The 25,153-nt window shown below is 45.1% G+C and overlaps 1 protein-coding gene across 1 annotated transcript in view; it reads left to right on the plus strand.

Annotated features, from left to right (window-relative positions):
- Positions 1 to 25,153, plus strand: part of ABCC4 (ATP binding cassette subfamily C member 4) — a 204,316-nt gene that overhangs the window by 176,798 nt on the left and 2,365 nt on the right. Inside the window, exons 28-30 of the mRNA XM_029938444.1 lie at positions 3,408 to 3,580; positions 4,006 to 4,111; positions 13,256 to 13,390. Of these exons, the coding sequence (XP_029794304.1) occupies positions 3,408 to 3,580; positions 4,006 to 4,111; positions 13,256 to 13,390 (414 nt within the window). The remainder of the gene's footprint in view (positions 1 to 3,407; positions 3,581 to 4,005; positions 4,112 to 13,255; positions 13,391 to 25,153) is intronic.

Raw genomic sequence — 25,153 nt, forward strand, 5'->3', positions numbered from 1 at the left:
TTCAGTGTCTCGTCTCTTTCCAGCCTGCATCAGCCTTTCTTCTTTAAAAAGTAAGAAAACTGCACAAAATGTGGAGCTCATTAGACATCTGTGTTAACCTCCCGTGAGGATGCTGGCACCTGGTAGCTTCAGTCCACGTCATGTATGATGATGAAAATGGGTGTCTTATAAATTCAGTTTATGATTTTCAGTTTTGCTGCAGTTAATACTTTTCTTAAGCTTAAAAATAATCTGAAGTACTCTATACTGAGATGAATTATTTTGAACAGCATTATTTAACCTGTTTTCCTTAAACTATACTTTTTAAATTAAATGCTTTGTATATTTAAATTTTTTTTTTAATATTTCTTTGGTTTTGAGAGAGAGAAAGAGACAGAGCATGAGTAGGGGAGAGGCAGGGAGAGAAGGAGGCACAGAATCTGAAGGAGGCTCCAGGCTCTGAGCTGTTAATGCAGAGCCCTACGTGGGGATCGAACTCATAAAAACTATGAGGTCATTACCTGAGCCGAAGTTGGATGCCTAACAGAGTGAGCCACTCTGGCACCCCACATGCTTATACATTTTTTTTTTTTTTTGGAGAGATATAGAGACAGAGTGCGAACGGGGGAGGGGCAGAGTGAGAGGGAGACACAGAATCTGAAGCTCAGGCAGTCTGTCTACAGGTCCCAATGTTTTATTTAAAAGTTTCAGGGGCGCCTGGGTGGCTCACTTGGCTAAGCATCCGACTCTCCATTTCAGCTCACATCATGACCTCACAGTTCTTGAGATCGAGCCCCGTGTCACTGACCACGCAGAGCCTGCTTGAGATTCTCTTTCTCAAAAATAAACAAACTCCCCCACTCATGTGCACACTCTCAAAAATAAATAAGCTTTAAAATAAAACAAAAAACTCTAAATCACGATGAAGTAGAAGTAATGGTATCCTGAACACTCATGTACCTTTCACCTAGCTTCCCTGGTTAACATAGTGCCACACGTGCGCTCTGTCCTCCGCGGTCTCTACTTCGGGGCTGAGCTGCTGGGAAACAAGTTGCCGAGACTTTCAGTATAAGCTGCAGTTCACCCCTAGATGCATAACTGTATCCCTTACAAGACTAAGGACATCCTCCAACATAATCATTATCTCAAATATTATCCTATCGGATGGGTTTTCAGATTCCCCAGTTTTAACTCTCGCTTCCTGTGTCTGCCTCTCTCGCCTTTTTCTCGGTTCTAATACTTAGTCATAACCTGAACGTGTGAAAGCACTGCAGAGGGCCTTCATGTTGGCAGCATTCTTACAGTCAGCCCTGATTCGTAGATGGAGAAATGAGTGTCTCAGGAAAGAGTGTTTTCTGGGAAACATGTTGATTCTTCGTCAGGCAGATATGGGCAACCCGAAGGACGATCCAAAGCCAGACCGGTGGGGAGCTGTGATCTGAGTCAGGGGCAAGCGTGAGGTTCTGTCTTCGGCCAGGCGTATCCAGGTATTACTAAGGTGACCTCAGAAGGAGGAGCGGATCAAAGCCTCGATCAGTTCCATCACCTGGGGTGTAGATGGATGAATGGGTGTCATAAAAGAATCAGCCATGAGCCCTCCTACTTGTAGTGGAAGAGATTGACTAAGTGGACATCTTCCATTTCATAATTTTCAGTGCCAGGACTGGCTCCCACCACCCACATCTTCCACTTTCCTGCTAATGCTGAGTACCAGTACTCATTGAATCCTAACTCACATTGCCCATTTCTGGGGATTGGACTTCGGTCAAAAGCACAATAATCCCATTGACAGAAGTACTTCAGTGTTTAGGATGTTGTTAAAAACATTGCTCACTCACTGCTGTGTTTTGTCATTTGACTCTGCAGTCCCGTGTCCTTGCTTATTGGCCATCACCCTTTCACCCGTTGGTCTCTTAATTTGAAGCGTATTTACTTTCTATTTAACTCCCCAGGGGAGTCTGAGTTTGGTTTTGCTCTATAAAATTTCCCCAAACAAGTATTTACGGAGCTGAGCTCTACCACTCAGTGTGGTTTCAGGTTATCTTTGGTGTTTAAAATTAAAAGTTTGTTTTTTGGAACTTACGATTTTTATGAAGATAGATTAATATAAGCACTATCTAAACTCATAGTCTGGGGGAAAAAAGATGTGATGTTGTGCCCTGTTTTTCATGAGTTTTCATTCACTGCAAAACATGTACAAGACTGAAGTAAATGAACTTGGTCCAACAGGATGGATTAAATCTGGGAAAGAGCCATCGCCAAATAGGTTCCAGGTTTGCTAATATATGAGATGTAGTCTGCCATAGTGTGATTTTTTTTAACATTAAAACCTTCTAAAATTGTAAAGTTCTGACAAGATTATACCTTTAGAGAACCTTGCTTCCTGCAATAATTAAAAAAAAATTTTTTTTTCTTCCCTTCAGTGTACTAACTCCTAAATGAAATGTATTTTGGGAAACTTGACTCAACTGTAACAATCCTTTTAACTTTCTTAAATGTTTAGACTACACTGAGAGAAATAGCTTCATTTTTTGAGGGATTTCCTTAATGAATCCCAAGGGAGAGCTTCCTCGTGGACATCAAGTGGCAGGGATTTCTCTTCACCAACTTCACTGAGTTATAATTTTACATACCAGAAAAGTCCCCCATTATAAGTGTGATTCAGTGGTTTTGGTAAATTTATAGTTATCATCAGAGCAGTCCAGTGGTAGAACATTTCCATCACCACCCCAGAATTCCCTCTGGTCTGTTCACAGCTAACCCCCTGCTAACCACCATTTTTTGCTTTTTGTCTCTATACATTCCTACTGTTACCTTTTATCTAAAAATTATGAAGGAGCATTTTAAATTATTCTATATTTTACCTTGGGAGTAGCACTATTTAACATAGTATATATTTCTCAAGGCATGAACAGATCATGCCTGCCGATGGCAACAGAAAAGAGTCTTGACTCTCATAAAGCTTGTGCTCCCGGGGCACCTGGGCGGCTCATTCGGTTGGGTGTCCAGCTCTTGGTTTTAGCTCAGGTTATGATCTCACAGTTTGTGAGTTCGAGCCCCGTGTCGGGCTCTGTGCTGACAGCCTGCTTAAGATTCATTCTCATTCTCTCCCTCTTTCTCCGGCGCGCCCCCCCCACCTCTCTCTGTCCCCACCCCACTGTGTGCGCTCTCTCTCACTCAAAATAAACTTAAAATTATTTTACATAAAAAATAAAAATAAAGCAGGTGCTTCTAAGAGAACGTTCTGGCCTAAGTTGATGTAACCATCTTTCTCAGTAAACGGTAATGAGAAGTAACTCTCCCATTCATGTGACTGGACACATAATAAACGTAAGAAGAAGTAGAATTTCAGAGCTCTTGTGTCTGGTGGGCTTGTCTACATCAGTACTATTTCGTTTATGTAGCTGTCCTTCTTTCTGCATCCATAGGTGCAGCTTAAGGAATGCATTGAAGATCTTCCTGGCAAATTGGACACCCAATTAGCAGAATCGGGATCGAACTTCAGTGTCGGACAGAGGCAGTTGGTGTGCCTTGCAAGAGCCATCCTCAGGAAAAACCGAATATTGATCCTTGATGAAGCGACGGCCAATGTGGATCTGAGGTATGGAACTGAGGTCCACGAACCTTGGAATACAGATTCTAAGTGTGGTGAATGGGAAACATTTAATGATGCTGAGAAATGTCTCTAGGTACTCTCTTTGTCCCAAAGACATCTTTGGTAATGTTCATTATGGAAACAGAAAGAAACCAAAAGAAGTTATATGCTGATAATGATATTAGGCATCCAAAGACAGCTAGATTCCTCAATTCAACTCCTGATAGTTTCAAGCAATTGGAGGGAAGCATATTTAACATTGTTACATGCAGAACAGGATATTTCCGAATAGATTTTTATATTCAGTTTTTCAAGAACAATGTCCTGTTTTTCATTTTTAAAAACATTATGAAAATGTCATATGATTATTTTAAGGGTTAGATATGCTTCTCTTATCTTTACTGAACTAAATCCAACTTTTTTGCTTCCAGAACTGATGAGTTAATACAAAAAAAAATCCGTGAGAAATTTGCCCAGTGCACTGTGCTGACCATTGCACACAGGTTGAACACCATTATTGACAACGACAAGATAATGGTAAGGCCATCACCTGTGGCTTTCCAGTTTTTCCATTTATGTTCAATTTTTTAAATTAACCTTCCTTATACAATCTGATAGAAACTTCTAATAAGTTCATTTTCTGTTAATTTTTCCTCTCATTCCTGATAGTGACTCGAGTACTTAACTATACCTTCAGAATGTGCTATTAAATATTTCATATTTTCATATTAAAAGTTCATTTGAATTGTCCTTTTCTTTTAAGATGGCCAGCCATGAAAATCTTTCAAATCCAAGATCTAGCCTCTTTTTACAGAGGGGTAAAATAATCCTTCTTACTATTGTTTCAGTATTTTGGATTCTCTTAATCACAAAATTACCCTTTCATTTAGGCTGCCAGAAAGTTATTGGGCAAGTTGCAGAATTTCTTTGCTGTCGGGGTGTTTGCAAGATATGCTGACAGTGGGGAATCTATAAGGGAAGTAGCCCTAAATCAGAAGCACAAAGTATTTCAACAGAAAGGATTTAATGTAGGAGATTTAACCTAGGAATTGGAAGGCTGGAAAAGTGAAAGGGAAACACTGGGCTAATAAATTTAGAGAGTAACTGAGCCTCGAGACAGATCTCCAAACCTAAGAACTCGGACGAGAGACCCTTAAAGACTCATGCTCAGGTCTCCAAGGAGAGACACTGCCCAGCCGCCGGGCACATTTATGAGGGGCTATGACGAGGCTGGTTCTCAGTGTGTGTTCTAATGGAAGAGGGGGCTGGTGCCAGGTCCCAGGCCATGGGCGATGTTGCAGGAGCCACATAGGCCATGGCGGTCATTCGCTCTGTGCCGTTCCCCCGTCTAGTGCCCCGTGCTGGTGGAACCTAACAGAGCACCAGCTGGCCAGAGCTTCTCTGGAATGTGGTTTGCAGAAACCCAGCCCCAGCATGTGAGGTGAGAGTGTAGGAAAAATGGTGGATCTGGGGCTTAGAGACTCAGTGACCAGGCAGCAGGTCTCTTGGACTGCACACAAGGCAGGCTCCAGGCTTCAGTCTCTGGAAATCTGGCTAGTATCTTCCAGGTTTGCTTGGGTTTTTCTTTCTTAGTAATTCAGTCTTTCCTTCCTTTTCTTTTGTCCTCCCTCCCTTTTCTCTCGCCCTGTCCTCCTCTTTTTTTCCCCCCCTCTGTTGCTTGCTCAGTTTCAGTTATTTTAGGATTTGGCTTTATAAAATGATAAGGAAGCCATCCCTCAAAGGAAAACGCTCTGGCTCTGGCTACAGACAAGCCCAACGAACAGAAGTATTATTTTCAGGCTAACTCCCAGTCCGTGGCAACAGGCTGATTTTCACCTGTCTCGTGGATGCTGACCGTTGTTACCAGACACCACGGTATCCAGTGATGCTTTGATTAGTGGTGAGGAAGTAAATACAGAAGCGCTACACCACGCGTGGAGGCAACAGATAGGGTTCACCATGTTTTCGATGATATGCACTAAACAGGTTAATAATCCATAATAGACAGTAATACTAAGCTTCCTTATATCCAGCAAAAACTGAGCTGTCTCTTTTGACTCTTTGGACAGTTGCTGGAATATTCCCTCCCACCCTGCTTCACATGCACTGTCAGATGGGACCGTGAGTGGGGTAGTGGGAAGATCCCTGAGTCTCCACAGTGAGGCAGTGCCTTCATCCTGGTGCTCCCCAGGGCCCGGGCACGGCCAGGAATGAGCTCTGACGAGGTTGACAGCAGGAGCTGGGTGTCCCAGCCGGAGGCATGCTGGAGGCATCAGGCAGCGTGGCTGGTGTGGACCAGCCATCACTGTAGGAAGCAAGCCACTCGGGGGGACTTATGAGTGACCTTGTGACACTCCATGAAGCCAGGACAGTGACTCTTGGATTCCAGAAATGTTGTGTGGTATCGCGCAGCCTCAGTCCTTTATTTTGTGTTCTTGAATGGTAACTGATAACTGGAAAAATAACCTTTCACTTCTATCTGCTACCTGTCACTTTGTTCTCATCTCTCGGCTTTAAATTTCACAGAGTGTCCCCAGAAGCATCCTTCTTCTGCAGTAAGTGAATGATGCTGGAAGTTTCCCCGTTTGGAGCGCTTTGCCAGGCATTGGGTGCAGCGGCAGAAAGCTGCTTGATCTGCAGCTCAGTGAGGGGGGTGGGGCACCCTCAAATCAAGCCTTTGCTCCTAAATGTACCACTTAGGTCTATTTCGACGGTTTGGTATTACAACATTTTGGTGGCAGTAGCTCCTTTTTATCATATCATTCTTAGAAATACCGTCACCTTGGAATGTGGGATCGTTTAGGGAAACAGCAGAGAAGCACAGGATTTGTCAGACTTGGCAGTTGGTCATTCCTAAACCTTTTTTTTTTTTTTTTTTTTTGTCCTTCTTAAACCTTACCCATCAGCCTTTGACCCAGAGATGCGAGCTTGTGTATCCTCTTAACCAGTCCGTTTCATTGCCATTAGCAAAGTATGTCTGTGTGTTTAATGCTTCCCTTATGAAGATCTCCTGATAAATTTCGAGAAGCTCAGATTTTTCTCTCTTGGCCAGGGTCTTTGTCCAAGTCTTTAATGTGGTTTTGCAAAGCAGTTTACAGTCCCTCCCGTGTCCTTTCTAACTTGGCCCCGCTGTGTTCTCTTTCTTTTCTTTCCTTAAAGACAGAGTTAAAATCATATATTAAAACTGTCAGTTGTCTTTTGGTTTGACTGGATGTTGGTGGTTAGACTGAGGCGCCAGCAGTGGAAATGGTGAGAGGGTTGGAATAAGGGCAGAGAAAGGTGTGATGGGCTGAGCCTGGGGTGTGAGGGAAGGGGCCTGAGATCTGGAGGAGGTGAAGAGGCCGAGGGAGAAGGTAGTTTGGAGACAGGAAGTGCATGGTTCCCTTAGAGTCGGTGACCTTTGCTGGGAAGGACCTTATTTTCTGTGGTGGCCTCTGTGTGTTTCCCGCAGGGCTGCTGCTCCCACTACAGCTCTGGTGATGGGGGACCTTCAGTCCAGAGCCCCTCTCCCCGCCAGCCGATAGATAACTCACTGGGGACATCACCTGCAGGTGAACTTGGCCACCTGCTCACATCTTGGTCAGAGCTGGTTTCGGTTTGCTGACTCCTGTGACAGGGAATGGCAGCATCAGACCTCAGGATCCACACGGCCCACATTCCTCAGCTTTGTCATCCGGGAATTGTCCCCTGTGCTCATCTGCTCCACGGGGAGGCCTTCTGTTTTATTCTGTAGCTTCTGATTGCCGGTTGGCTTTTAGTCTAGCAAAACACCAGAAATCATGTTCCTTCTTGAACCTTTGATTTTTGGAGCATTCTTTTTTTTTTTTCCTCTTGCTGGCTTTGGAAATACCCATTTCCTTTCCCAAAGGCAAGTGATTGTCAGTTCTGTCATTCTGCAAGCTTTTGGGACATAAAGATGAGTCAATCAGCTGTTAGGCCTACTGCTCCAGAGGGCTGCGGCCGGAGCCCTTGGGGAGGGGCTGGGGAAGTGACAGATGCTAATGAAGGTCATAACCACTGCCTTGGCATCGCAAAGTCGTGTAATTGCACGCGCTCACGGTGTAATAATTACATTTCGTTGCACTGGTGAATACTTCTGCACAAAGACGTATGGATATGGTTTTGTTTACTGTAAGTAAATCAAACAAAAGCCTTGTTGGGAAACAACTGTGACCTAATTAATAGCTTTGTTTATGTGTTGGCTCTCCGAAGGGATTTACCCAGTTTTGGTTCATTAAGTGCCATTAACGTGTGAGGCTTAGAATTCTATTTCACAAAGATGTTCTCCCTCAATTTTAACTTTATTAAACATGATGTAGTCATAATGACAGCTAATTTAATCTCCCTCGTTTGCTCCGTTGCCACCAAACAGTGGAGCAAGACAGACAAATGAGAATCCTCTCTCCTAACACTCACCGCTGTCTCGGCGTTAAAGCCTGCTTTCCCGGGGTCTTCGGATTAGCCGCTTACTTGCGACCTGCCGTCTCTTCAGCCAGCGGCACGGTGTTTTCCTCTCGCCTCTGCGTCCCCTCCATCCCCACAGCGCCCCCGGATTGTCCCCAGCGGCACCCACACTACAGCCGCTGTCCTGTTACCGCTGCCTGCTCTCAGCCATGTCACTCTCAGGATTCTCAGGGGTCCAGAGAAGGAAAGTTGGGGCCGAGACACCCTGATTCCACTTCTTCCGCTTACGGGCCATCTTACGCTTTTCTGATCTTTCCCTTTCTTCCTAAACTCAAGGAGAGTTTCCCCAGAGAAATCAAGCCCAGGCACTGCTGTCACATGCCCACCCCTCACAGCTACCTGGAGTTCTATTTAAATTCGGTTTTTCACCTTCATGGAACTTTCTGTAAGCCTCTATCTCAGAACATCACAGAAGAGAAAAGCTCCTTAAATGCACCAGGAGGTTTCCACTCATGTTTTTAGAGGGAAAAATAACCAACATGAAGGTCAAAAACACAATCTGGGGGAAGAAATACTTGAGGAGAAGGAGGCGTGTGCTGCCACACAGCAGCAGGAGTATGGGGGCCCGGCGGTGGCCGTCACCGAGCTGGCCTTCCTCCTCCCCAGGCAGCGGTGACCGACCATTTCGAGGCCTAGGAAAAGATTTCGAGGACCACTTGCCCCAGTATCTTGTCACAGAGAATCACAGGATCCCACCTTACCAGTGAGGGGCCCCGCCCCTAGGGACGGTGACTGTCCCTATGCCCCTGTGTCGCCAGGCATTCAAAAGCAGATGTCTGGAACTCAGATCTTCCCCGCCCAACTTGCTGTTAAGTGGGATCTCCCTCTGTGGCTTGTTGCCATCTTGAAAACGTCCAGGCCTCTCTTTCCTCTTGTCAGGTTTCTCCTCCGCCCTGCCCTGCACCCTCCCCCCACCCAGCCCCCCACAGCCGCGTCTCCCTGCAGCCACCCCACCATCACCGACACGGGATCCTGCTATTTAAAATGGATTAGATTCTTTTGCAATGGGCCCATTTAATTTTTACATCTAGGACAGCTCCCTGCCATATCTGCAGATACACAGGCCCGATAAGCACATCTTCATGGAGTTTATGTAACTCATCCAATATAATGGATTTTTCCTTAACCAGCTAGAGAGCGCGAGTGATTGGAGGCTGGCATTCCTGGAGAGGTCCTGGCGCCACTGGATTGCTCACGCTCGTCTGGTTTCCGTCTGGTTTCGTGTGTAGTTTAACATGGGTCGTAGGGGCCCAGCAGGAGATCACAGGAGCCTTTTCTTACAGATACGGAAGGCGTTAATGATAAAAGCTCGAAAGTATACCTGTTTTTCGGTACATAAGGAAACTTTGGAGGGGTGCTGGGTGATTCAGTCAGCTAGGCATCTGACTCTGGATTTTGGCTCAGGTCATGAGCTCGGGGTTCTTGACATCTCCTGAGATCGAGCCCCACGTCGGGCTCTGTGCTAACAGCGTGGAGGCAGCTTGGGATTCTCAGTCTTTCTCTCTCTCAAATAAACATTAAAAAAATTAGAGTTCCTTTCTGTGCGGTTATCATAAAAGACCTGGAATCTGCTCACGCCAGTAAGTGTAAAGGCAGAGTGTGCACAGTTCTGTTCTGGACTTTTCTCAGTCTGCACCCCATGGGGCTCTGTATGCCTGGCCTCAGTCCTGGCGGCTCCACACTCTTGTTTCTGTCGATGCCCCCTCCTCTCCGAACTGCCCCTTCTCTCCTCTTTGATGTATGATGTACACGCGTTTCAGGCCTCCGTCCTCAAGCCTGGTCGGCCCGTCCCTCATGTGCCTCTCCCTCTTGCCCGCTCACCAGCTTGATGTATGTGGCCCTCTGTCGTCCGTGGACCCCACCGCCTGAGCTGATGCCCGGTGCTGCCTAGGCTCACTCCCCCTTGACCTCACCCTGCGGTCCTGTCAGACTGCACCGCTGGGCAGTTGCCCAGTCGTGCCCTGAATTTAGTTTCCATTGTATTTAACTTGGAGCCAGCGTGTGTTGCACACCTGCGACTCATCACGGACAAAGCCACAGCCCCGAGATGTCACCAAGAACAAGGGAAACCGTGTACCCCTGCCCGTAAGGAGTCGACAGGCTCACCTCCAGCCCTCCGGTGCTTTTTTTTTCTTGCATTGTGGACACTTGCAGTCTCTCTCTCTCTCTCTCTCTCTCTCTCTCTCTCTCTCTCTCTCTCTCTCTCTCTCTCTCAACTCACTCAGTCACTCACTATAGGCTCCCGAAAGTCAGAGGCCATGACTTAAATCTCTTCTGCCTCTTGCCCACCGTCTATCATAGGGACATGAATGGCGTTCAGGATGCGCTGTTTGCGGAACAAATTCGGGAATTAATGAGAGTTTACTTGTTTTCCTCAAATGTGTTTTTGCCACGTATTGCTTGTTCTTTATTAATCTTGAAAGTTTAATAAAATTGGCTTTCTTTTTCTGTGAGTATCTACCAGGCACACAGTAAATAATTTGAGCCTGAGTCCAATAAAAATGCAGTGGGGAATGTATATTTATAGGCGTATTTTCTTAAATTATACAACGTTAATGTAAGGTATTATGGAAAAGTATCTTAGAAAATTGAAGTTAGAGGCGCATGTGTGGCTCGGTTGGTTGAGCATCTGATTTCGGTCAGGTCTTAATGTCACAGCTCAAGAGTTCATGCCCCGCGTTGGGGTCTGTGCCGACAGCTCAGAGCCTGGAGCCTGCTTTGGATTCTGTGTCTCGCTCTCTCTTTGCCCTTCCCACATTCACTCTCGGTCTTTCACTCTTTTAAATAAATAACATTTAAAAAAAATTGAAGTTAAAATTCTCATCTCTCTTATTTTGTATCTGATAATAAGAAGTAATCTAAATGTCTTTCTCTGCGAGTCACACGGAAAGAATAGGGGATCAGACCTGGCTTTGACTCTCACTTCCGGCATCTACTGATTCCGTAGCCTCAGCCAGGTTGCCTAACATTTCTGCACCTCGGGTCCAGCTCTGGCTCTGAGGTTCTGGACGGGCCGTGTCTCCTGTCCGTAAAAGAGTGCTTTGATATTAGGTGTCAGAATTTCCTGGATGGATAGATGGGAGAATGGAGGGTAAGAAGAAGAAATGATAAATAGGTGGGTGGATAGATGGATGGATGGGTGGATGGACGGACAGACATTATGTATCCTGTCTCCCTTGAGAATTAGCAGGGATATCTGCGAAGCCTGTAATAGAATGAGTGTTCAATCCACGGCTATTTTTTTCCTTTCCACATTCAAAAGACCACTATTTTAATTACAAGGTGACTTTTTAAAAGTATTATCTTAAGGTGGTCACTCTGTTCCATTGCATTTATATATAATACTTCTAAGGCTCAAAGTCTTTTGACCAAAATAATCTTTTGGTCATTTGTATTGTTAACCTTCTGGCTTTTTGAGAGCATTGATTTCTCTCTGGCTCTGCCTTTTAACAGATACTGGTCAATTCTGAGAACTCAGCTAGTGACATTTGTGTGTTTTCAGACAATGTGAGAGAAAATGGAAAAATGGGCCATTTGTTCAAATTTGAATAAAGTAGAAAGGTGGACAAGGGCAAAATATCAGTAAATAGTTTCATTCCACTAAAAATTACCTGAAGTCTTTATCGTCAGGGAACCCCCTTTTCCACAGCTTTGGTGATTTTTAAAAGTTGTTGCTTTTGCAGACTATCAGCTGCTTCATTGTATGAAGTAATTTGACTCACTTATTTACTTGTCTTCAGCATGAGGGAAACCTGTATTTTAAAATTGCTTCTCTTCTTCTTCTTCAACACCAGGAGGAGTGGCTGTGTGCCGTAATGCTATGCTTAAGTAAAATTACACATTCGGGGCATCTAAATTGGATGCCAAATTATAGGACATTTTAATTATTATGTGGATGTGACAGATTCACTTATTCTTGGACTCTTTTGAGAAAGCTGCCCTTAGCAGTGATTCATGGTAGTAAACAAAAGATTAACAGGAAAATGCCCGTTATGAGACTTAATAAATGTTTCCGATTAAATACCACGGGACAGAGTTAACTGTAGTTACCTAGATGTGGACAACCAGCCTGTGTCCAGCTTAAGAGTTCCAGCATATTCCCTTAAGATAAATATACTCCAAACACAGCCTAAATGAAGACCTAAGTGCCACTTAACATCAGAGCTGGCTTCCTAGGTACATCATCTGGGCCAATTGTTTCCGACTCTTCTCTTGCCTCCCAAACCATTAGCCAGAGCTACTAAGAAGTAGAAATGCAGAGTTAAGAGCCCCTTCCTCTCCCTTTCAATTTCCAATTAGTGGACATATTAATGAGCAATAAAATGGCTTGAAAGGCAGGCAGCTGAAGAAAGAGAAAAGGAAGCAGGAAAGATAATTGTGAAAACAGATACTCAGTTCCTCTACAATGGAGATTGGGCCGCCCCGTACGCCGTGCGGCCACGATCGCTGGAATTTGGAGCTCAATTTCTTAATTACTTCTTTAGTCTTATCCAGAGAGAAAATTGGATTTCTAGAGATTTCTTCTGTGCAGAGCAATTATGCTGAAGCTGCTTAGGGGCAGCTCTTTTAGCCAGCCTTTCACTCCCAGAGGAATCAGCTCCAACCAAAGCCAACCTCGGGATGCACCTTAATCTTGCCAACAGGGGCGTTGTGTCCCCTCCCCTGCCAGCGGACGTATCCCAGGACCCTAAAGAAATTCCAAAGGCATTCACACCTTTTCCAAGGATTGCTCAGATTCTGTCCGACGAGCGTAGCAGTTCATTTGCTCTCAGGTCACTGCCCTCTGGTCTGTGTGACATCACCCTACTTTTCAGATAAATTGAGTTTGATTTTCTTAAATCAAGAAATTTCCCAACTCTGAATGTATGTATAAATAGCCCTCAAAGCTGAAAGTCTGAGAGCTAAAAGCACTAATAACAACCCAAAATGCCTTTGGCAGAATATAAAACGCCGCAGGACTGCTGAGTGCCCATAATCATAGTCTAAAACTTTCATTTTCTTCCTTTCCTATAACATTATAATAATAAAAGGTCGGGCCAGGCCTTTGTCTGCCTAGTAAAACAGGGTAATCAAACCATTTAAACACCAGGCAGGCCTACCACCCAAATGGATCCTTTCTGTTCTCCCTCTCCGGCCCCTTTCCGAAATATTGTCTGGGTTATAATATGTTACTGCAAAACATTGTGTGCTAATGGGTTTCTTTCTGCTGATTAACAGGTTTTGGATTCAGGAAGACTGAGAGAATATGATGAACCGTATGTTTTGCTGCAGAACGAAGAGAGCCTGTTCTACAAGATGGTGCAGCAGCTGGGCAAGGCGGAGGCCGCTGCGCTCATCGAGACGGCGCAGCAGGTGAGCGGGCCCCGAGGGGCGGTAATTACAGCCCCCCTCAGCCCTTCGCGCCTTGCAACCTGGCACAAGGGGTGCTCTAACGAGCACCCTGCGCCCTTTTCAATTATAAGCCTTCGGAGACAGCGCTCATGACTGGGTCTTAACAACACGTCCCAGGTTGAAGTCAGGTCTGCTGAGAATCGGCAGAATCGGCGGGGGACTGGGGGGTGGGGGACAAGGGGGTGGGGGTGGGGTGCCCCGAGTGCGCTTGCTCCCGAGCTCAGCCACCTGTGCCTAAGAGGAGCGTGAGCTCAGATCCCAGAGAGGTTTCACATGTTGAGCTGCGTGCTTCCCGAGGCTCATGTGGCTCAGCTTTCTTTCGCATCTTGCAGGCCCGTTACATTTCATTCTAATTGGTGCTCACATCTGAGTTGCAAATACGTTCAAGGCACATCCAGGCAATTTTGAGAGTTTGAGGGAAAAGAATGTGGCATGTTGTCCATTGGGTCTGGAAAGATCTAGCAGGGAAAGGTGTCGGTTGCTTTTCTGTTTTACAATTTGCAAAGAGAACCACAGGACGCTGACACTTCATGCCCGGGTGTTTCCCTAATTCGTGGTGGTTTCGGTTAAGGCCTCGGTACTCTCTTGTGCTTCCTCCACCTTCCAGAGGATGAAGTGGTCATTGGGATGGTCAAGAATCTGTGTTACCTTGGGGCACCTGGCTCGCGCTCTGTCTCTCTCTTGAAAATAAGTAAACCAATGAACAACAAAAAAATCTGTGCTACCCTAATGTAGTCAGAGTGGGGGCTGGAGGTTTATGAAGCATCTTCATAGAGAGGATGTGTGCGAAAGTACTAAGCACTGTGTATGGTGCTCCATGAGTAACATTCAGATTACCTGGTGTCCTTCCAATAATAGTAATGTAGTGTCTCATTCCACACACGTGATGTGAAAACTAATGGAAGGAAGAAAGGAAGCCAGGTGTTCTTGCCCCTTGAGCTGTGCGGTTGGGACGGAACGGGACCCGTCGCCTTTGAAGCTCTCCGTCAGAACTGTTTATCCCGAGGCATTGGGTGCATTAGGTGCTATATAGGTGCATTTTTCTTTTCCCCCTTTTCTGCATTTCCCTGATTGTCACTGCAGGAAATAATGTGTAATATCGTAAGTATCTGTTAAAGACAACAGGAGAAAATCTTTCCCAGTACTAACAGCTCTTGTGTGTGAGAGATGTGTCCAAAACACAGCTTAAATTCTCTTCTGTCACCGTGTCATCTCCTCCCTCCGACTCAGAAATAAAGAGCTGTAACCGCCACTGTGCTGAGCAGTCCTGAGGAGCAGGGTGACGCTTGTCATGCCCCGTGTTGGGATGTCCGTGCTCTTGCTCTTGTCTTGGAGCCCGTTTAAGAGACTGGGAATTTGAGGAGCACCCTGGTGGCTCAGTCAGTTAAGCATCGACTTCAGCTCAGGTCATGATCTCACAGTTCATGGGTTTGAGCCCCCATCGGGCTCTGTGCTGACAGCTCAGAAACCTGGAGCCTGCTTCAGATTCTGTGTCTCCCTCTCTCTCTCTCTCTGCCCCTGCCCCACTTGCACTGTCTCTCTCAAAAATAAATAAACATTGAGGGAAAAAAAAGGCTGGGACTTTGAGAGGGGAAGGATAATTGGCAGAATCAGAGTTTAAACCCAGGGTCAGGTCAGTCTGAATTCTGAACTGTTCATAAGTACTTCGGTTGTTCATGGATGCAGAGAATCCACTGTACTTTCAGGGCTGGAACTCGGAGACTTTTCCTACAAGACGGCTCCCAGTCCGTCCATCACTGGGGATCCCCTGTATAATCTGCTCAGAAAACAGCTGGGAATCTCACAAATCCCTTTGTTCTTTGACCTCAGGCATTTCGCATCAAACAGATGTGTCCCACCTACGTGTCAAAGCCTCCATTTTAAAAATGTGTTATCATTGTATATCATCAAGGCATTGAGTAATGAGTAATACAGCACAGATAAGTCCAGATAACAGAAGGTGGTATAGCTCAATACCCTCCCTTTGCAAATAGGAAGCTAAGGGCCCTTAGAGGTCAGGGGGTCCCGAATACAGATACCTTCCGTTAGCTCTCCTGTGCAGCAGACACAGAATTCGAAATCTGCTCTTCTAACAGCTGTTTTAATATGAGCATAACATAGGTACAGAAATGCTCATAGGTCACAATTAGAAATCTTGTGATTCCTGGCCCTGAAATCTTGCACCTCATTAAGAATATTAACCGTGCTGCATTTGTATAGCCCTTTATCATTTATCTTTCTTTTTTTCTTTAATGTTTTTTATTTATTTTTGAGAGACAGAGAGAAACTGCGAGAGCAGGGAGCAGAGAGGGAGACACAGAATCTGAAGCAGGCTCCAGGCTCTGAGCTAGCTGTCTGCACAGAGCCGGACACGGGGCTTGAACCCACAGGCCATGAGATCATGACCCAAGCCAGAGCCGGAGAATTAACCGACTGAACCACCCAGGCGCCCCTATCATTTATCTTATGTGGTTCTCACGTGTATGAGTTCACTCAGTCCTCACGACGGTTCCTTCTTATCCCGCTTCCTGGTCGAGGGGACTGGATCTAGGACTCGCCTAAGAGCTGGTCAGTGGACAACAGAGGGCGGCTGCGGGGTGAGGCTGTGGGCTGTTCTGGTCCATGTGTCCGGTTTCAAACCCTGCTCCTTTCCTCACGTGTTGTCCAGTGTGGGGCCGGGTCCACATCATGGCGGAATGTCTTTCTGGGATTTCAGAGGCTCAGGTCACCTCTCTGGAAAGACATAAGGAGATATGTATCCCACTTCTTACCCCAGTTGAGTATCTTCTTTTTTTTTTTTTTTAATTTTTTTAATGTTTTATTTATTTTTGAAAGAGAGAGAGAGTGAGAGCATGAGCAGGGGACAGTCAGAGAAAGAGAGAGAGAGAGAGAGAGAGAGAGAGAGAGAGAGAGAGAGAGAGAGAGAGAGAGAGAGAGAGAGAGAGAGAGAGAGAGGGAGAGGGAGAGGGAGGGAGACACAGAATCCAAAGCAGGCTCCAGGCCCTGAGGTGTCAGCACAGAACCCGACATGGGGCTTGAACCCATGAACCACAAGACCACAAACCCACGAACCGCGAGACCATGACCTGAACCGAAGCTAGATGCTTAACCGACTGAGCTGCCCAGGCCCTGAGTTGAGTATCTTCTTGACATGACTTCTGCATCCCCATGGGCATCTTAGAGCAGTCTGTCAGAGTGTCTGTCAGCTCTTTAAATGTGCCGTCATCAGACACCCACATCACTGAGAATGCTCACAGTAGGAAGTAGGAAGGATGCACACAGTAGGAAGGTTCGTGTAAGTTAACAAACTTTCCACTCCCAACAGGTTGGAATTCGTTTCTTTGGGGAAAAAAAAAAAAAACAAGGCAGCATCTAGGAAAAGTTTCTTCTACCTCAGTGTTTTCTTGACCACATAGTTGTTTCTCTTCAAATGTTGATGCAGGCAAGTGTCCTGACACTGAGAGATGATCCATGAAGCAGTAGAGAAAGTACTTTTTAGGTACATAAAACTGCGAGATGCATTAGTTTTCCAGGAGTTGCCCCATCAAAGTGTACAGAGTAGGTGTCTTAAAACCACAGAAATGTGTTCCTGAGGGTTCTGGAAGCTGGAGTTTGAAGTCAAGGTATCAACAGGGTTGGTTTCCTCTGAAATCTCTCTCCTTGGCTTATCGATGGCCATCTTCTTTCTTTGTCTCGGCTTGGTCTGGCCTCTGTGTGTGCTGAGTCCTAAACTCCTCTGACAAGGGCACCAGTCAGATTAGATCAGGACCCACCTCTCTGATCTCATTTCAATTCAACTGAGCCTATCTCCACCTGCAGTCACATTCTGAGATACTGAGGACTTAGGACTTGAGCACACACATTTTGAGGGCACACGGTTCAGCCCATAACCAAGGCGAATGCTTGTCCATTCATCCTCCTCCATGATGAAGCAGACCTAATTAAGGTTTTCTTTTGGAATTCCTTTGTTCCCAGTGTGTAACCGGTGCCGTTTTATCTATTGGTGCAATCACCAGCTATCGCCCCAAGCTTGGGAAATCCTGAGAGCCTGTGCTCCAGGAGCCTGGACCAGTAGAAGCACTTAGCAGCCCCATGGCCCCGTACGCCTCCCTCACTGTGCTGGGGTTCCAGCTCCGCCTGGCCATAGGGATCCGGTGAGATGCTATGTGCTTTCCTGCTTTGAAGAATGCAGAGCAGTTTACAAACATAAGAGTTGTCCCTCTCAACCATCAAAGGGGGATTGGTTTTTTAAAGGCTGTAGACAGAACCCTTACCTCCCTAAGTACCCAAAGTTTTTCTGGGTAGCTTTCGAGATTCTAAATGACTCAAATTTGTTTTTAATAATAAGTTTTTTTTAACAGGCGATATAAGCCAATGCTATAAAATTAAAAAAGCTTCACAGTTTTTTAAAATAATTGTTTTAGCTTATAAACAAAAAGTAAGTCACCCACCTACACCTCAGGACGGAGCCCTGACACCTGCAGTGACCATCTGCTGATGTAGCCCGTTTGTCAACACGAGCTTGTGCACATACCCTCATTCTGTTTCATGAGCACAAATGACAGCTGTTTCTTTTTCAATTCATGTATCTCAGATTATATCAATGCATATGGTTATCATTTTTTAAAGTGTATTTATTTTGAGAGCAAGAGAACACACGTATGATTATCACTTTTTAAAGTTTATTTATTTTGAGAGAGAGAGAGCACAGTGGGGGAGAAACAGAGAGAAAGAGAGGCTCCCAAGGAGGCCCCAATGTGGGGCTTGAACTCTTAACCTGTGAGAACATGACCTGAGCTGATATCAAGTGTCAGATGCTTAACCAACTGAGCCACCTAGGTGACCCTGGTTATGTCATTTCTTTTTAATGGCTACATAATATTTATGCTTCTCCACTCCCTTCTCACCAGTTTTCCCTCTAATTAAGTTGTTACAGTTTTGTTTTCTTTTCCCAAAGAATGAGCTAGTGGTGTGACTTACTGATATTGTACTCTGTTTATCAATTTCTGCTTTTATATGTTTTAGTTCCTTCTGTGGTTTATTTTACTGTGGTTTCTTGAATGCATTTGTTTTCATTCGTTCTTGTTCATTAATATAAATATTTTAAGGTGGTCAACATTTCTCTGAAGACTGTTCTAGCTGTATGCTATGCTACATGCTCCCAGCTTCTGATATGCAGTGCTTTGTCACAGTGAATTTTAAATACAAATCTACAATTTTGTTTTCAGCTGTGTCTTTGGCCCAAGAATTATTTGAGAAAGAGGCCTTCAAAACTTCCTGGTGGTTGGAGTTTCTTTGTTATGGTTTCTAGTTCACTCATCAGTGTTGATTTGCATTGCTGTGTGATCCTAACGTTGTCTGTGCAGTGTCCACCCAGAAATAGTATCTATTAATACTTTTCTTGTGTTCTAGTATATAGTCAGTTTTTGTGAATGTTCTTTGGGCATTTGAAAAGATGGGCTAGTGTCTGTTTAAGGTATAGCATTTAATAACTTGTAATTAGATATACTTTGGTAATTATTTATATCTTCTCAGTCCTTACTTTGGTCCATTTGATGTGACACATTTTGTTAGTCTTATACTGTAGCAAGCTTTTGCTTTGTAATTCTTGTCATTTTTGCTTTGCTTGTCCTTTTGCTTTTAATTTTGATGCTCTGGGGTTTTTTGTTTTTATTTTTTAGATTTTTGACGAGAGAGAGAGAGAGAGAGAGTGAGCGAGCATGAGCTGGTGAGGGACAGAGAGAGAAAGGGAGATGCAGAATACAAAGCAGGCTCCAGGCCCTGAGCTATCAGCACAGAGGCCAACACAGGGCTTGAACTCATGAACCATGTGATCATGACATAGGCTAAAGTCGGATGGTTAACCGACTAAGCCACCCAGGCACCCCGAGGCTCTGGTGTTTTAAGTCCACAGATATTTTTGACTTGGGTCTTCACTGTGAATCAGATTTTCTACTACTTTTTTAAAGTGCTTTTCTTTCTTGGGTTCATTTAATGCACCTGGCCCTGAATTCAGGTAAGCTTGTTCAAAATTTCAGTTGTGTCTCCTGCTTTTCCCTTTCTTTTCCTTTGCCTGGTATATCTTAGTCTTTTAGTATCAGATTCTGGAAATATGTCCAGTGAATGGCATGTGGTTCAGTTGGCTCTGAGATCAAACCTTAGTCCTCCTCCTGTTTTAACGGATGGGTTTAGTCCATTTACATTTATTGTGAATTACCATACTTCTGTTAAGTTTTCAGCATTAGTGTTCTTTTTTTTAACCTTTTAATTAGTATGTATTTTTTAAAAAGATTTAAAAAAAATTTTTCAGTTGATCTCTATCCAACATTGGGCTGGTACACACAACCCTCGAGATAAGCGTTGCAGGCTCTATTGACTAAGCCAGCCAGGTGCCTCTGGGTATTTTTTTCTTTGCTCATTGTTTTATGTTTGTACCTTTCATTTCTTCTGGGATCACTATATTATTATCAATTCCCCATTATGAACAATGACAACATCTCCTCCCTCTCTCTCTATACGCCAACCAAATTTTTGTTGTTTAGTTTTTCTTCTACTACTTACCATCAAATCTTTAAAAATACTTAAACCCCTATTATTTTACTTTCTTACTTGTTTTAAATGCTACTTTCTCTATCTCTTAGTGGGCTAAACTCTGTCCTCTAGTATGTTGTTTTTTAGACTTCAGGTTGTGATCCATTTCTGGAGCTGTGAAATCTGTTTCGTCAGTCATGACCTGCATGTCTCGAGAAATGAGGTGGAGGGGCCCCGGTCAGTCAGATGAGCATCCAACTCTTGATTTCTGCTCAAGATCATGATCCCACGGCCTTAGATTGAGCCCAGCCCAGCTCTTTCAGCATGGAGCTCGTTAAGGTTCTCTCGCTCTTCCTCTGCCCCTCTCTCCCGCTCATGCGCTCTCTCTAAAATAAAAAAAATAAAAGAAATGAGATAGAAAAGAATGGAATCGAAAGAAAAGTACAGTATATCTGTCATAGTAAATATTTCTTGAAAGTCCTTTTAGTATAGATGATGATCTGTATGGAGTCTCAGTGTAATACAAAATGTATTTATTCATGATCTCATGATTTGTGAGATCAGGCCCTCTGTTGGGCTCTGCGGTGACAGCCTACTTGAAATTCTCTCTCTCCTCTCTCTGTCCCTGTCCTGCTCGTGTGCACACACATGCTTACTTGTGCATGTGCTTGCCCACTCTCTCTCTCAAGCATAAAAAAGAAGAAGAAGAAATGTACTTACTAGTGTGGGTTACAGTGAAAATAAAAGGTTGGAAAATAATGCTCTGTACCATCTTAAAGGAGGGTTTGCTGGAGTTAGAATCCCCCTGGCGTAACCATATATATATGAAATATTGGCTGTGCCTCTGATTTACCTGCTTTGGTTACAAAATTCCTGGGTCCCACTTTCTTCACTTAGTATGCTTCACTCTAAGGTGTTCTCACGTTGTTTATTCATACAGAGCAGGCCAGGTAAGACTTAACTCGATTTCTTTCCTGGAAGCCCAAAGGACTCTTTCTCTATTTTGAAGGCTGTTAGTTTTTCCTAGGGAATGATGTACTCTTTTGTTTCCTAGCTTCCAGTCTTTTATTTCTGGAAGTTACTTGAATTACAGCTTTGAAGTTTTTTTCCTTTGATTGGAGTCTCCTCGTTACACGTATCTATCATGTGTATGTTGTTTGTTCTTTATGTTATAAAGCTGTTTTCTCTTTGATCCTTTTTAATTCTTTTATTTTTATTTTTTTAATGCTTTTATTTATTTTTGAGAGAGATAGAGACAGAGAGTGAGTGGGGGAGGGGCAGAGAGAGAGAGGGACACACAGAATCTGACCAGGCTCCAGGCTCTGAGCTGTCAGCACAGAGCCTGACGAGGGGCTTGAACTCATGAACCGTGAGATCGTGACTTGAGCCAAAGTTGGACGCTTAACTGACTGAGCCACCCAGGTGCCCCTTTAGTTCTTGATTAACTTCCGCTGATGCTTGCTCCCTCAGTCGCGTCCTCCGCGTCTCATCCTGTTTCTCCAGCGGTGGCTGAACCACTCTGTGCTGCATTCGAGTGATGCTTTCCTCCTGGCCCCCACTCCCCGCGCGGCCCTGGCCAGCCCCTCCTCCTCATTTCGTGCTGCAGTGCCGCGCTGCCAAGCGCTCCCATTCCTGGTGTCCGCAGGTGGATTGTTCTGTTATCTTTGAATGTGTTACATTATATCTTTTTATACTTTCCATTTGTTCAGGGAGTATTTATTTCTCTGACATGTGCTTCTCTTGTTCCTTGTCCTCACTGACTCTGTGTTTTACAGATCCTGTACTACTACTATGACGTTGTTGTTTTTGTTGTTATTCCCACTGCTCACCTTTGAATTCAGGGAGTTTTTCCTAGACTATATACATTTATAGGATAGTGGTGGCTAGGGCATTATTTTAAGCTAAAGGGAATTCTCTCTGCTTATCATAGAAGTTCCCTATGACAGGTGCCTGGGTGGCTCAGTTAAGCGGCTGACTTCGGCTCAGGTCACAGTCTCACAGCTCATGAGTTCAAGCCCCACATCGGGTTGTGTGATGACAGCTCAGAGCCTGGAGCCTGCTTTGGATTCTCTGTCTCTTTCTCTCTCTGCTCCTCCCCTGCTCGCACTCTCTGTCTCTGCAAACTGAATGAATGTTAAAAAAAAAAATGTCCTGTCAGAGGGAGAGAATGTGCTCGCATGCAAGGAGAGAAACTGAAGATGCGTGTTCATTTAGCCTGGCCTCCTCCGTAGGCTGCAGACATGGGCAGTTACTCGAATTTCAGTCTCTCTCTTCTCCTGGGGCCTCATCAGTGTATATGCCTCAGGCTAGGACGGTGATTCTCTATGCTCCTCATTGATTCCCCTTCAGATTCTCCGGTTAGTTGGACAGCCGTGGCCCCACGATTGCAGAGACCTCCCCTCACGGCTTTCTGTCTGTTTTGCGACAGCTCCAGACCCAGGTGCATATGGCAGTCCATCCGGGTATCTGACCATTTGGGATTTCAGATGACTCCTGGCTTCATTAAAGACAGGCCACTTTTTAATCTCCAGTATCCGTACTGTGTAGGGCGATTTCTGAGATGACAAGGGGAGGGGAAAATCCGTTTCCGTCATCTTAAAAGCAGAAGTCTTCTCTAACTCTCTCTGATACCCTTGCACCTCAACAACACACCTGCCGGTGTGCACACCAGAGCTAGGCCTACGGTGGGCATGAGTTTGAGAGTTCCTGGAACTGAGCGAGGCCCGTGCAGCTTAGTGCAGTTTGGTTCAGTGAGAAGGCGCTGGCCAGAGCCGGGAGCCAGAATCCCCACATGGGACCGGGGCCGTCTGAATGCAGTGTGAATGAGGGTCCGCTGCCGGCCTTCACTCCTGCCTGGGCAGCTTGTGTGGGCCTCTTGCTTTTCGTGAGATCTGATTCCGTGATGGTTGCCTCATTGACAAGCCGGAGTCTGTACTTCACTTTGAGCCGACATTAGAGCAACTGTTATGAGCCAGACTCAAGAGGAAGAGGGCAAGAGGGACAAGGAGCCCAGTGCTCACCCTGATCTTTAACTTACACGGCGTTGTGCCCTTCAGCCTTCACAACTGCATTCAGCCACCATCACGATCCCTGTTAACAGACGGAGGGGCGGACACCGAAGAGCCCACGTACCTGCCCACAGTCAACAGGGCATATCCGTACGCCAGCTTTCCTAGGCTTGCTTTTGTTGTTTGTTTATTTATTTTGAGTTTGAGGGAAGCAGAGAGAGAGAGAGAGAGAGTGTGTCCCAATCAGGCTCCACACTGTCAGCGTGGAACCCAGTGTGGGGCTCAAGCCCACAAACCATGAGATCATGACCGGAGCCGAAATCAAGAGCCGCATCACTGACTGAGCCACTGGGGTGCCACCTTTCGTAGCGTTTTAACTGTCCCTCTGCCTCCCCGGGTACCATATTCACCGAATTAAAGGCGTCTCGGCTCCGACCCGGAGGTTCTGCAAGGACCAAACCCGAACAGCCACAAAGGGCCTCCCAGCTGTTCTGTTTCCATCACGTCCGCGGTGATGCTGCTCCTTTCTGCGGACCAAGGGGCCGCTTCTCGCAGCGGCTTCGCAGTCACACCCGCCACTTAACTTCAGTCTGCAGCTTGGAGCCGGTAATTAGTCCCTGTGAGGTAAGGCAGTGTCTCCCCTGCCGGTGGAGAGTCGCGTGCCTTCTCCAGGGTCACCGTGAGTCCCCGGAAGAGCGAGCGGAGATAGGCGTCCCCATCCTGGGCTGAGCCTCTGGCACGGGGACCCGTCCCCCACCGCCTCCATGCCCCGCGCCGGGAAGAGCATGCTACGTCTCTCACGTGTGCTCTTAGTCTGAGTCTGGTCCAGCCGTGTCCCCACAGGAGGAGAAGAGGGTCACATCAAGGGTTTTATACACAGGAAGCTCGCTCGCAGTGTTTAGGTTCAAGTATCTCAGACCATGAAGCTAAGACCCTCTCAGTGAGGCATTGCTCATAACGACTTTTCTGTATGAAAAGTGACATTGAGAGGGCGATGGGGAAAGGAAGCGGCTTATTTGGAGAGGACGATCAAGCAGTAGGAAATGAAAATGTGTTTTTATTCTTTTGGCTGTTTTTAGTTTCAACAGATACCTCTTTTTTGGGAGTACATAAATATATAACTGCACAAAATATGGATCACATTAAATTAAAACAAATATTTTTTTTAATTACCGCCCCCAAAGGTGTTTTTTCTAAGTACTTGGGTTATAATGGAACTAGCTTCAGATTTCACCCAGTGAAGTCCAAACATTCTTGGAGAACTCTTATTGGACTCCTTAAGTGACATTTCACTATATCATATTTCATATGCGGTGCTATTTTTGGAGTAGCAAGCATGTAAGCATCCAGGGAAAAAGAAAGTTCACTTAATCTGAAGGTAGATGTCCCAGCAATTTTCCGTTTCGTGTGTGAAGCCCATCCTCTCCCACGATATCTGTTGACAGCGCCCACAAATATATTTGGAGCCAGGTTTTATAAAATAGATCCGGAATCCGGTGACTTAAGAGACCCAGCTCATGACGCGTGTCAGCCTCAGATACATTTTCTGTTTTAAAGACCCAAACAAAACTTTTCACATTCTTCTTTGGGAGAAAAAAATTACATTTGAAGTCCTTTTTCACCCAAACACATTTTGAGATAAGAGCTCACAAGTCTTGACATTATTTCATTTTGTTACACTCATCTGTCAAGGAGCCGAGATACCATACAGCTACTAAAAACTGATGATTGTGGAACAGAGAAGCTTGACAGCATTTCATTCCCTTTATGTTCTGATTATACATTTATCAGAAAACCTGTATCTCTTCTAGTTCAGCTAGAAATTGGTAGAATTCAAGAACTCAAAGGCTTGGCAAAGAACTGTCCTATTATTTGGTATCATCTTACATTTCAGAGAAGTTGCTTGGTTGAGTCATTGTTAAAGCTTTTGCTTCTCTTTCCATTATTGTGACCCACTATCCCCAGATCACATTTCTATAGGCCCTATAACTGCTCTGCCGCACAAATTAAACGCCGGGATATTTCATACATATACGCCAGCATTTCAATGCTTGTCAATCAGAGTTTATAAAATATAGGGATTACAACCTGATATTAACATCCAAATCTATTGTGCTCATTTTATGTGTGAAAATGAGAAACCCTCGTGCAGACACCATATTCGCCAGCCTCTTTGTCACCCTGT

Source organism: Suricata suricatta, chromosome 4 (genome assembly GCF_006229205.1).
Source record: "Suricata suricatta isolate VVHF042 chromosome 4, meerkat_22Aug2017_6uvM2_HiC, whole genome shotgun sequence".
Classification (NCBI taxonomy): Eukaryota; Metazoa; Chordata; class Mammalia; order Carnivora; family Herpestidae; genus Suricata; species Suricata suricatta.